This window comes from Myotis daubentonii, chromosome 11 (genome assembly GCF_963259705.1).
Source record: "Myotis daubentonii chromosome 11, mMyoDau2.1, whole genome shotgun sequence".
Classification (NCBI taxonomy): Eukaryota; Metazoa; Chordata; class Mammalia; order Chiroptera; family Vespertilionidae; genus Myotis; species Myotis daubentonii.
In genome coordinates, this window is record NC_081850.1 from 57,160,420 (window position 1) to 57,173,080 (window position 12,661).

Here is a 12,661-nt window from a genome sequence, read left to right on the forward strand (position 1 = left end):
GCTTTTCTCTCTTTTGATATGACTCATATATTGAGGGCAATTCAAACATTCTTTATTTTTAAACATCTTTCCTAAATTCTGTATAATGATCCTATATTAATTTAAAATATATAATTATTGATTTCAGAGAAGAAGGGAAAGGGTGAGGGAGATAGAAACATGATTGAAGAGAGAGAATCACTGATCGGCTATCTCCTGCACGCCCGACACTGGGGATCCAGCCCACAACCCGGGCATGTGTCCTGACCTGGAATTGAACCGTGATCTGGTTCATAGGTCAATGCTCAACCACTGAGCCATGCCGGCTTGGCCTATATTAGTTTTATAATCAGAATAAAGGTCTTACTAATTTTTCAAAATCAATGCAAGTCTTACTATCTCTGACATTGTACCCTGTGCTTCAAATCTATTTTTTAAAATTTCCTACTTCTTGAAATTTCAAGAGCTGTCATAGTCTGTACTACACAGCTCTCCTGTTAATTATAGGCTACATTGAATTCATCACTAATTGCTCCATATGTTAGCAAGGCCATAAGCTCCCTCTTACGTATTTTTCTGAATCTCAAATTCTTAGCATAGGATTAGTTACATAGTAGATAATTAATTGCTTCTGATCAAATAAATAATCACATTTAATACATTAGCACAGGAAAAGAACATGGATTTGTTGGGCTAGGCATAAAGTAAAATGACTGATAATCAGGTAATCAGAATTTCATTACTTTTACCTTTTCCTATTAAGGTAGGACTTCTAGCTCCTCTAGGGATGAGGGATCGCTGGAGAATTGCTCCCGGAGATCTGCTTGCCAAGACCTCACCTTGATCTAGAGCTGCAGGAGACCCCGTGCTCGTCCCAGAGTTTTAGCTATGAGTGTCAGTCAGAAGCTAACTTAGGTCTCTCTGCTCCCACTGCACTGGGATGTGCTTTTTAAACAATCATTTGTTTATTGTTTGCATAAAAGCATTTGTTGTAGCTCTCATTCCCCACATGCAAAATGTGAAAACTGCTTTGTAGTGGTTTTTACCCAATTCCGCATGATTGGCAGCTTTACATAGCACTACCTTGAAGCAATTTATTAGGTTTCCTAGAAACCTTAATTTGATGCTTTTAGAGCAAGACTGACAGTCTTGGAGTAGGAGCAAAATGACCACAGAATGCTAGTATTGGCTGTGTTTCCTGTAGTAGAAAAAAATTAAATCAGTGATTAAAAATTTTTAAGTCTGATAGATTTTGAATCTCTTTAATTTTGTGCACATAAATGCTCCATATATATCTATTGTATGAAATTCAAGTTCACTTTATAATATTTGTAATTAAAATGGTTTATTTGTCTAGACGAGTAAGTAAGGATCACCCTAAATTTATTCCAGGCACCACAATAATTATTATTCCTTTTAGTTACTTTTATTCCTTTTTCTCTTTCATTTTTTTTTGGCTTCTTAAATGATGATTGAAAATGCTTAAAGTCTTGTCATGTAATATTTTATCATCTAATAAAAGAATACCCCTAAACTAAACAGTGTTGTATTTTTCATGGTTTAGAGCTTTGTGTAAATGGCGTTATACTGGATGTGACTTGTCTTTTTTTTCTTTTTCTTTTTTTTTTTTATTGAGGCTTAATTGATATATTAGTTTCAGGTTACAACGTAATGAATCCATACTTGTATACATTGTGTAGTTATTTGTTATCCTTAAAAGTAGAAATCATTAGAAAAATAATTTAAAATATTAAAACAATGTTAAGAAGATTACTCTAAGGTCTTGGGAGTCCAAAATAGAAAAATTGTTGATTTACCTTTGGAATTATGTGAAATCCTGAAATTTAAATCTTGAGTTTTATTTTGGTTTGGATTACTTGCATTTCATTATGCAAGAGTCTCATTGGGGAATCCTGAACATTTTGTGTCCTATAGAACTTGCTTTTTGTATGTCTTCTTATTATTATTCTTGTGAATGAAATGCTCTACAAATTTTAAGGATTTTTTTCATTTACTTATATATGTATATTTTGATACAAAAAGACAAACACTTATATATGAAACAATTTTTCCTCTTTTACAGAATTAAATGTGAGGGAGTCTGATGTAAGAGTTTGTGATGAATCATCTTGTAAATACGGGGGTGTCTGTAAAGAAGATGGAGATGGCTTGAAATGTGCATGTCAATTTCAGGTGAGAAAACCCAACCCTATTTTGAGATCTTTTTACATTTCTCATGTTTTATAATTCTTCATTCTTCAAATTACAAAGCTTAAAACACCTTGGACCCCACAAGGAAGTTGGGCTCATGGCCCACTAATTCTTTCTTATCAGATGAAGTGCTATTACCTCCTATGCTTCTTTCCTTGAACTACTAATAAATGGAGAGACTGACGCTAGCAGGTGTGAAGATACTTTGAAAAAATATTAAAGTTCTATTCAAATGTATAATTGTCACTGACAGGAAACAAAGTACAGGTGGTAGTTGAGTCTCTTATTTAAAATGTGGACATTTCCCCCCCTTTACTTCTCTTTCTAGTCCATTTCTTTCCCTTCTGATTTGCTGCGTTCTCATCTTTTTAGGCCAAAGAACATCACTGACTTGATGCCTGAGGGTAGGTCATGGTTAGAGGTGGACTCGAATGGGTAACCTCAGACTAAGATCTTTGCTTTTCAGGTGCTGTTTTAGTTGTAATTCTATTGTTTAAAAAGAAGTATAAAGGGGGAGAACCAAGATGGCGGCATAGGTTAACGCTGGAGTTTGCTGCTTTGAACAACTACTTCAAAAGTGTAACCAAAAAACGGAAGGGACATCACCCAGAACCACAGGAACGCTGGCTGAGTGGAAGTCCTACAACTAGGAGGAAAGAGAAACGCACACGGACACTCAGAAGAGGCGCAGTGCTGAAGTCAAATTCTGAGGTGCGGAGTGCGCGGAGCGGGCTGGTGGCGGAGGGCGCGGTTGGCGTTTTCAATTGGGAGGGAGTCGCAGACTCTGAGCACCAGATCCGGGCGAGTCTTTAGGGACCCAGACTCAAACGGCAGAAGCGGGTCTGTCTGGCTTCGGTCAGAGCGAGTGCAGCTTTCTCTCCGAGCTTTGCAGCGGGTGCTGGGACTCAGAGAGGCAGAGCCCCTGGGGACAGGACTGAGAGCCGCCATAACTGCTCTCTCCGGCCCACCCTGTTGATCCTGTTCGACCCGCCCCGCCCAAGCCCTGCACAGAGGCATTTGCCGGATAGCCTCAGGCAAAGGCTAGATTAGCACCTCCCTAGAGGACAGAAGTTCTCTCACTACTGACACAGCTGATTCTCATAGCCACTTGGCCTGGAGGTCAAACCCTCCCTGGAATTAGCTACAACAATCAAGATTTATCTATAAGACTGCGAACAAAGACCACTAGGGGGTGCACCAAGGAAGCATAACAAAATGCGGAGACAAAGAAACAGGACAAAATTGTCAATGGAAGAAATAGAGTTCAGAACCACACTTTTAAGGTCTCTCAAGAACTGTTTAGAAGCTGCCGATAAACTTAATGAGCTCTACACGAAAACTAATAAGACCCTCGATCTTATATTGGGGAACCAACTAGAAATTAAGCATACACGGACTGAAATAACGAATATTATACAGACGCCCGACAGCAGACCAGAGGAGCGCAAGAATCAAGTCAATGATTTGAAATGCGAGGAAGCAAAAAACATCCAACCAGAAAAGCAAAATGAAAAAAGAATCCAAAAATGCGAGGATAATGTAAGGAGCCTCTGGGACAGCTTCAAGCGTACCAACATCAGAATTATAGGGGTGCCAGAAGATGAGAGAGAGCAAGATATTGAAAACCTATTTGAAGAAATAATGACAGAAAACTTCCCCCACCTGGTGAAAGAAATGGACTTACAGGTCCAAGAAGCGCGGAGAACCCCAAACAAAAGGAATCCAAAGAGGACCACACCAAGACACATCATCATTAAAATGCCAAGAGCAAAAGATAAAGAGAGAATCTTAAAAACAGCAAGAGAAAGAAACTCAGTTACCTACAAGGGAATACCCATACGACTGTCAGCTGATTTCTCAACAGAAACTTTGCAGGCCAGAAGGGAGTGGCAAGAAATATTCAAAGTGATGAATACCAAGAACCTACAACCAAGATTACTTTATCCAGCAAAGCTATCATTCAGAATTGAAGGTCAGATAAAGAGCTTCACAGATAAGGAAAAGCTAAAGGAGTTCATCACCACCAAACCAGGATTATATGAAATGCTGAAAGGTATCCTTTAAGAAGAGGAAGAGGAAGAAAAAGGTAAAGATACAAATTATGAACAACAAATATGCATCTATCAACAAGTGAATCTAAGAATCAAGTGAATAAATAATCTGATGAACAGAATGAACTGTTGATTATAATAGAATCAGGGACATAGAAAGGGAATGGACTGACTATTCTTGGGGGGGAAAGGGGTGTGGGAGATGTGGGAAGAGACTGGACAAAAATCGTGCACCTATGGATGAGGACAGTGGGTGGGGAGTGAGGGCGGAGGGTGGGGCGGGAACTGGGAGGAGGGGAGTTATGGGGGGGAAAAAAAAGGAACAAATGTAATAATCTGAACAATAAAGATTTAATTAAAAAAAACAAAAAAAAAACAAAAAAAAAAAAAAAAAAAAAAAAGAAGTATAAAGAAAGGAAGCAAGTCCGGCCAGATTTGCTCAGTGTTTGCGCATCGATCTATGAACCAGAAGGTCACGGTTCGATTCTCAGTCAGGACACATGCCTGGGTTGCTGGCTTGAACTTGGTGTGGGGTGTGCAGAAGGCAGCTGATCAAGGATTCACTCTCATCATTGATGTTTCTCACTCTCTCTCTCTTTTTCTCTCTCCCTCCCTTCCTCTCTCAAATCAATAAAAAAATATTTTTAAAAAAGGAAGCAAAATGTGTTACACTCAGTTGTTTCTTTTTGTTCATTTGATATGATTGAATTACAATCTGTTTTTAGTATGTTGCTCACAAGATAGTCCCTGATTCAGGATTTCAGATGAGACAAAGAAGGAGCTAGAATTTTTTCCCCCCCAATCATAATCTTATTCTAATCATACCCACTGTTTCATTGATGAAACAGTTGAATTGGCTGAACTCACATGGCAAAATCTTGTTTTCCCTATTGTGGCAGCAACACAAAAATCAGTTCATTTTTTTTTAGCCTTAGCTTGGCAGCTTGGAATATGCCCCATGAGTGGTTCGAAGTCAGCCAGAAATTTGGTCTGAGTTTGTATACAGAAGCTGGACTTCCCTCTGATTCTCCTTTCAGGTATTTTCTCTCTCACTTTTCAGTTGCCCTGAACTCTGACCTCTGGTTCTGCAACCCAGAAAGATTGTAGTTTTGTTTATTTATTAGTGTTTTAGCTACCCTGTATCAAGAAGACTGGGACTGTTTCTCTCTTTCCATTGTCTTGTAATTTCCTTAGATAAATTCCTTGATGTGGAATTGTTGGGTGAGTGGGTTGCTTATGTGCAGATTAACATTTTCACCAACGGCAATATATTAAACCGCTTATTTCTCCTGGGCTTGTGGGGAGTAGATTTTGAAGTCCTTTTACATTTTATAAATCTGAAAGGCAAAAACATTTTAACTTTTATTTGATAACCAGAGCTATTAAAAATGTCTAATATTTACTGGCTACTTTTTTATGAATTAATATTTCATATTCTTTGCCTATTGTGGGGAGTATTTTCTTTTTCCCTTATAATGGCTTGTAGATATATATTTATATATATGTGTGTGTGTATATATGTGTTATATACAACTGTTTCATACATATATATGTATATGTATGTGTGTACATGATATACAATACATTATTTGAGCACTTACATATTATCTACTGTGCTGAGCATTTTATTATTATTTAATATATTATTATTTAATATTTTATTATTATTTAATATATATTATTTAATATATATATTAATATATATTATATATATAATATATATAAAAGTTTGTAAAATCTCATGAGAATCTACATGTAGGTACTGTTTTGATATTTTTAAAAGAGTAATACTATATGCTCATAGTAAACAACTTGAACAATGTTTAAGAATATCCTATCCCATGTAATAAAAGTGCAATATGCTAAGTGTCTGACCAATCAGTCAGCCAGTCGCTATGATGTGCACTGACCACCAGGGGGCAGATGCTCTGACCAGTAGGTTAGCTTGCTGCTGGGGTCCGGCTGATCAGAATTGGGCAAGAGGGCCAGACATGCCATGGAGCCCTTCCGCAGTCCCTTCTGGGCCAGTTGGCCAACCTCCCTTGATCCCTCCCCAGCCGGCCAGCCCCCATCGGCTCCGATTGGGACCGGGTGAGATGGCCCTGTTCGCCCCGATCACCAGCCAGGCCGAGGTACCTCACCTGTGCACGAATTTGTGCACTGGGTCTCTAGTACAGTGGTTCTCAACCTTCCTAATGCCGCGACCCTTTAATACAGTTCCTCATGTTGTGGTGACCCCCAACCATAAAATTATTTTCATTGCTACTTCATAACTGTAATTTTGCTACTGTAAACAATATGTGTAATCATATATGTGTTTTCCGATGGTCTTAGGCGACCCCTGTGAAAGGGTTGTTTGACCCCCAAAGGGGTCGCGACCCACAGGTTGAGAACCGCTGCTCTAGTAGCTGCTATAACGAAAAATGTCTGCCTTCCATTCCAGACTACCAATTGCTTTTCTCAGAGGCAACATCTATTACTTCTTGTATTTCCTTCTAGAAATAGTCTGTCTTATACAAATCTGTCCTCTTTCTTTTTCTTTTTCTTTTTTTTTCTGCAAAAAGCATGGGAGAGGGCTTCATGGTGGTAAAGAAAGGCTAGTAGTTTGGGGAGAGGCTCAGGTAAAAGCAGACACCAGGGAATGCCGAGGGGCCCCTCAAAGACCTCTGGGCTCCAAAGCCACCTCTTCGTGCTTGAGGGTGAGCCTTTCCAGGAGATACTCGCCCAGCCCAGCCTGGGGGCCGGCGGCCTGCAAATGTGAACCAGGTGGTCGCCCACCTTCTTGATGAGTTTCACCTCTTCACCCCGGAAGTGGTTCTCCGGGAAGTCACAGAGATGAGGTGTGCGGGTAGAACCCAGGGCCAGCAGCTCCAAAAGAGCCTGTTTCAGGTTCCTCTCCAAGGCCAGGGCGGCCTCCATGGCCCTGAGTTTTGCCCACTCATCTGGGGAGGCTTCAGCAGGTCCTGGAAGAGAATGCGGCCACCGCGCTGGTTTTGCAACTTTTTTTTATTTTTATTTTTTATTATTAGTTAAGGTATTACAAATGTGTCCTCATCCCCCCCCCCCGCCCCCCCGCCACCCAGCACCCTCATGCTTTTGAACTTTTAAGAGACGCTCAGCGCCCTTGCACTTCTCCTCTGCCAACTCATGGAAGAAGCAGCCCACGCCCTCCAGAGCCACATCTCGTAGTCGAAATAGAAGCCCAGAGAGAGGTAGGTGTGTGAGGCCCGCAGATGCGGGTTGGCCAGGCTGTTGACCGCAGCCTCTGCCTTGGTGGAATAATTCTGACGAATTTGGGAGCACATGGCTGTTCAGCAATAAGGAATGAAGTTATTAAAAAAACAAACCACAAAACGGTGTGTTGGCAGGTCCTGGAGGTGGTTCTGAAGGTGGTGACTGGATAAGACGCAGGAGAGTAGCCAGAGGCTGGAAGAAGGGGCGTCCCTGAGTCTGTTCTGTCCAAACAGTGTTGAAGCAAGAGATGGTTACGGGACCACCGAGAGCACTGCCTAATTTCTCTTTTAAGCACTAAATCACTTAGTAGGTTTACCTTAGAGATGGTTCCTTTTCCGTTTAGATTAGAACTCTGTATTTTAAAGAAGTTATCCTGTTGTCATTTTCATTTTTGATAGTATTAAATTTTCACATCATATTTGTCTGTTTTTGTCTTTATGATTGTGATGTTCATTCTTTGAAAGTCTTGCCCTGCAACTCTTAAAGACAGTGTTTTTGACCTTTTAAACAAACTTGAACAGCTAGAAAATCCTCTCATGATCTGCCTGAATCCCTTGCATTCTTACTGGTGGCAAAGAAGGAAAGGGAAATAAAAGTTAGAAGTTGAGAGCAGTAGACACTTATCCAGTGCTTGCTTTGTACTATGTGCTAGGCTAGATGCTGAGGATATAAAGATGTTTAAAGTTCCTTGCCTTATAGGAGCAAACTGCCTAAGGCAGCCGTGGGCAAACTGAAATGAATAAAACTGAAAACAAAAAAAGACCGTACCCTTTTATGTAATGATGTTTACTTTGAATTTATATTAGTTCACACAAACACTCCATCCATGCTTTTGTCCTGGCCCTCTGGTCCAGTTTAAGAACCCATTGTGGCCCTCGAGTCAAAAAGTTTGCCCACCCCTGCTCTAAGCACTGTCATGTGCTTCACAGGATTGTTACGATATTTAAGTTAGATAGGACATAACTTGTCACTGGTGTTGACTAGATGTAAACTCTTGAATAAGTGTTAGCTATTACCTTAGAGATTTTCAGCCCTATCAGACTTAATGACCGTTTTTTATAACCAATAATTTGTATTCTGTTTCTTTACTATTCTTTAATGAAATTCATAGATAATGCAACCTACATAAACACATAATTAAAGAAATCAATATAATATATAATTGCAATGTAAAGGAGAAATAAAAAAATTATAGTAAAATAAATTATTCTACTATAAATTATTCAACATGTAAATGCTTGGGCATGATTACAGTAGAAGAAAATACAGTAGTCACATGCTTATATCTATCTACTTGTGATGAATGTTTTCATTTACTAAAGATTAGTGTTATTTTATAGCAGAAATATCTAAAGACAAAAATGTAGAGGTATGGTGGATGCTAGAATAAGAACTAATATTAGGATAAGTTAGAGCAGAGCAGCCTTACTTATCTATAGTAAGTCTTGCCATAGTTCCCATATGAATGGCTAGAGATGCATTCAGAAATTGTATAGTGTGTGTGTCTTTGTTGTGTGGTACTGTTTTTTCCTTTGCAGGACATACATCTAGCTAGCATCCATGGAATCCATCTGCTAAATGACAGTAATGTTCTTTATCATTGTAACAACCAAAAAATCTTTCTGCTAAATGACAGTATCATTCTAACAACCAAAATTCTTTCATAGGGACATCTATGCGTAGGGAGCGCTATTAACACCTTTGAGAGCACACCCTTAAAAAGTCATTAAGCATTTGTTGAGCAAAGAGTTGGTTGAAAAATTCATAGAATTAGCACTTGACATCTTGGAGCTTATGATCTCCTTTACAATTATGCATTGTTTAATTACAAAAAAAATATTGACTCCTGCAGACATCATACAAGTTATTATGTACAATTTAGGGGAAGAGAATAGAGGGATGTGATTCATGAATATTGGAGCAATAAAGTAAAACTTTAATTTTAATTGAAGTTATTGTAGGAGTCTGCTGATAATGGATAGCATGCAAACTTGCTCATAAAATATTTTATTAGAGATTGTTTTTACCAGTGCTTGACTTGTGGTAGCATGTCATATTTAAGAGTAAACAAATGATAAAAATAAATCTTGTGCATTGGAGAAAAATTGAGGAAAACACAAAATAATGGAAATAAAAAACCATGACAAGTAATCTGAAAAACTTACTGATGTTTTGTTCCAGGATATACTTTATGAATGTTTATTTTTCTAAGTAATTGAGAATATATATATATATATATATACACACACACACACACATAATTTTCTTGCTGTATTTTTACTTATATCATTTTAAAAGTTGCATTCAGTTTTGTGAACTAAATAATACATTTTAAAATGGCACAGAATTCTCAGAAGTTTATATATGTGGCATTGTTGCCTGCTTTATATCTAACAATATGTTACCTTTATCTGCCACACAGTATTCTTTTAAAAGGTAATTCTCAGTGACTGTAATATTAATTACTTAAACAGATATAACATGCTTTATATTGTTTTTACATTTTTTTATACTAATACATTTTTGTTTGAAATTTGAACAGACTCATATATACCTAGAAGAAATGGATGATTGTCAGAGGGAGGAGGCTTGGGGGACTGGGTGAAAAAGGTGAAGGGATTAAGAAGTACAAATAGGTAGTTACAAAATAGTCAGGAATGTAAGGTACAGCATAGGGAATATAGTCACTATTGTAATAACTATGTATGGTGCCAGGTAAGTACTGGTAATATTGGGGGAAACACTTTAAAAACTATATATACATTGATTTCAGAGATGAAGGGAGAGGGAGAGAAAGATAGAAACTTCAATTGTTAGAGAGAATAATCCATCAGTTGCCTCCTGTACACCCCACACTGTGGATTGAGCCTGCAACCTGGGCATGTGTGCTGACTTGGACGATTTGAACCCTTAACTCCTGTTCCAACTCCTGGTCAATGTGCAACCACCTGCCACGCCAGCTGCGCTTGGGGGAAGCACTTTGTAAAGTATGTGATTACCTAACCACTATGCTGTACACCTGAAACTGATACAAAATCATATTAACTATAATTGAAAAAATAAATTTGTAATAGGTTCCTTCAGATAGATCCCTAAATATGTAATTCTGGATCAAAAACTGCATTCCTTTTTCAAGACTCTTGAAATGTGTTGTTAAATTATGTTCTCGCCCACCAAGATGAAGTTTTTGTTTCTTTAATAGCCAGTTCTGTAAGCTAAAAGTAATATCTCACTTTATTGATTACTAGCGAAGGTCAGCATTTTTTTGTATGTTAATTGGCCATTTGTAATTGTTCTGTAAATTTGTCTTTTGTCCATTTTTTAAAAATTTTTTAAAACATACAGGTCTTGTGTCATTTCTTCACCTGTCTTATTTCTACTCATCCTTCAGGGCCCAGTTCACATTTCACTTTCTTTGAGAAGGCTTTTCTTGAATACTCTAGCTTACAGTAGTAGGTATTAGATATTGTACTTATTGTCTACTAAAGTACATGCTTTATCACATATATGTACTAAAATATACATAGAGAAGAAAGATCATGTATTTGTTTGTGTCATCTAGCATTTACCTTGGGACTGTACCAGGGGTATTGAATAAATGAATTTTGATCATAATAAAAAGACATTTAATTTTTAGCACTCATTATAAACATTGCCAGCAATTTCCTCTTAAATTATCTCACTGGATCTTTATAGCAAGCATATAAAGTGGATAGGAAAGGGATTTTCATTCTTATTTTTATGGGTAGTTAATAGTTCTTTTCATTATGAATATGCAAAAGGTAGGAGAAAGTAGTCTAACTCTTTTTTTAAACCAAATAAAAGAAAAAACTATTCTGTAGTTAGAAGTGTGTCATACTGCTATGGTATTGCACTCGTGAATACGAAATAAACTATTAATATTCATGCCTATTTCTGATACTTATTTTTGTTTGTTTTGTAGTGCCATACAAATTACATTCCTGTCTGTGCATCAAATGGGGACACATATCAAAATGAATGCTTTCTCAGAAGAGCTGCTTGTAAACACCAGAAAGAGATAACAGTGGTAGCAAGAGGACCATGCTACTCTGGTATGTTGTGATATTTTTCTCAGTAAATGCAAGAAATGGTTCTGCCATATTTCCTAAAAGGAAGTTTGCAGTCAGAGGTGTATTCTCAGAACTGCTGTATGGATTGGTGGGGATTGTGTAGGGAGTAGGGAGCTCTTTTCCTCCATATCATTTTTTTAACCCCCAGTGGTCATGAATCAACAGTATACTTTTTTTTTTAATATATATTTTTATTGATGTCAGAGAGGAAGGGAGAGGGAAAGAGAGAGAGAAACATCAGTGATGAGAGAGAATCATTGATTGGCTGCCTCCTGCACGCCCCCCACTGGGGATCGAGCCCACAACCAAGAATCAAACCGGTGACCTCTTGGTTCCTGGGTCGAGGCTCAACCGCTGAGCGACACCCGGCTGGGCTTCTCAGTATACTTTTGATGCTTAATGCCTTTTTTTTGTGGGGACTTGGCATTTCTTTCGCCTGTGGTTTGACTATTAGAATAAGATCTGGGGTGGGACATGATATGAGCCCCATTTTGTTGATTTTTATTTTTTGGTGGGAGGAAGGGGTGGGGAATATTCATAGAAAGCCATTAGTGGCCTCCCAGGATGTGTCTATTTCCAAGCTCTTCTTTTCCTGTCTTCTTTTTTCTGTCTGTCAACCCTCGTCACCCATCTCCTCCCACTTGTTTATATTTACTTCCTTCTTGCTTCCTTCCTGAATGGGTGGTGGTTTATTTTGGGAAGCATTAATGTAAGTTTCCTACTTGCATTTGTATTTGGGGGCAGTGATGAAGGTAAGGTATTGTGATTAGAATTATTGTATGAAGGTTAGCAGTAAAGATAGTGACTACTCTTATATGATGTATCCATTCCTTTCTTTCCCTAAGATCTGATGTGGTCAGTACCTTTCCTAAAAAAGACACTTCTAGAAGGTATGACATAGATGACCTTCCAGAAACTGAGGACAAAGGTCAGACATCTCTTTGGGCAAGGCCAAATTCTTTTCCAGACACTAAGTCATTAGGCGCTTGGTGAAATTATTATGTTCTTAGGCCAGTTAACTATCATTTGGTATGATTCTTATATATGTTGTATTTCAAATACCTAACTTAGAGACCATAAAGGAATATGGAGTTC

The 12,661-nt window shown here is 38.2% G+C and overlaps 1 protein-coding gene across 1 annotated transcript in view; it reads left to right on the top strand.

Annotated features, from left to right (window-relative positions):
* The window catches only part of TMEFF1 (transmembrane protein with EGF like and two follistatin like domains 1), a 74,121-nt gene that overhangs the window by 19,171 nt on the left and 42,289 nt on the right, over window positions 1–12,661 (top strand). Inside the window, exons 2-3 of the mRNA XM_059657479.1 lie at window positions 2,063–2,172; window positions 11,419–11,548. Coding sequence (XP_059513462.1) covers window positions 2,063–2,172; window positions 11,419–11,548 — 240 coding nt within the window. The remainder of the gene's footprint in view (window positions 1–2,062; window positions 2,173–11,418; window positions 11,549–12,661) is intronic.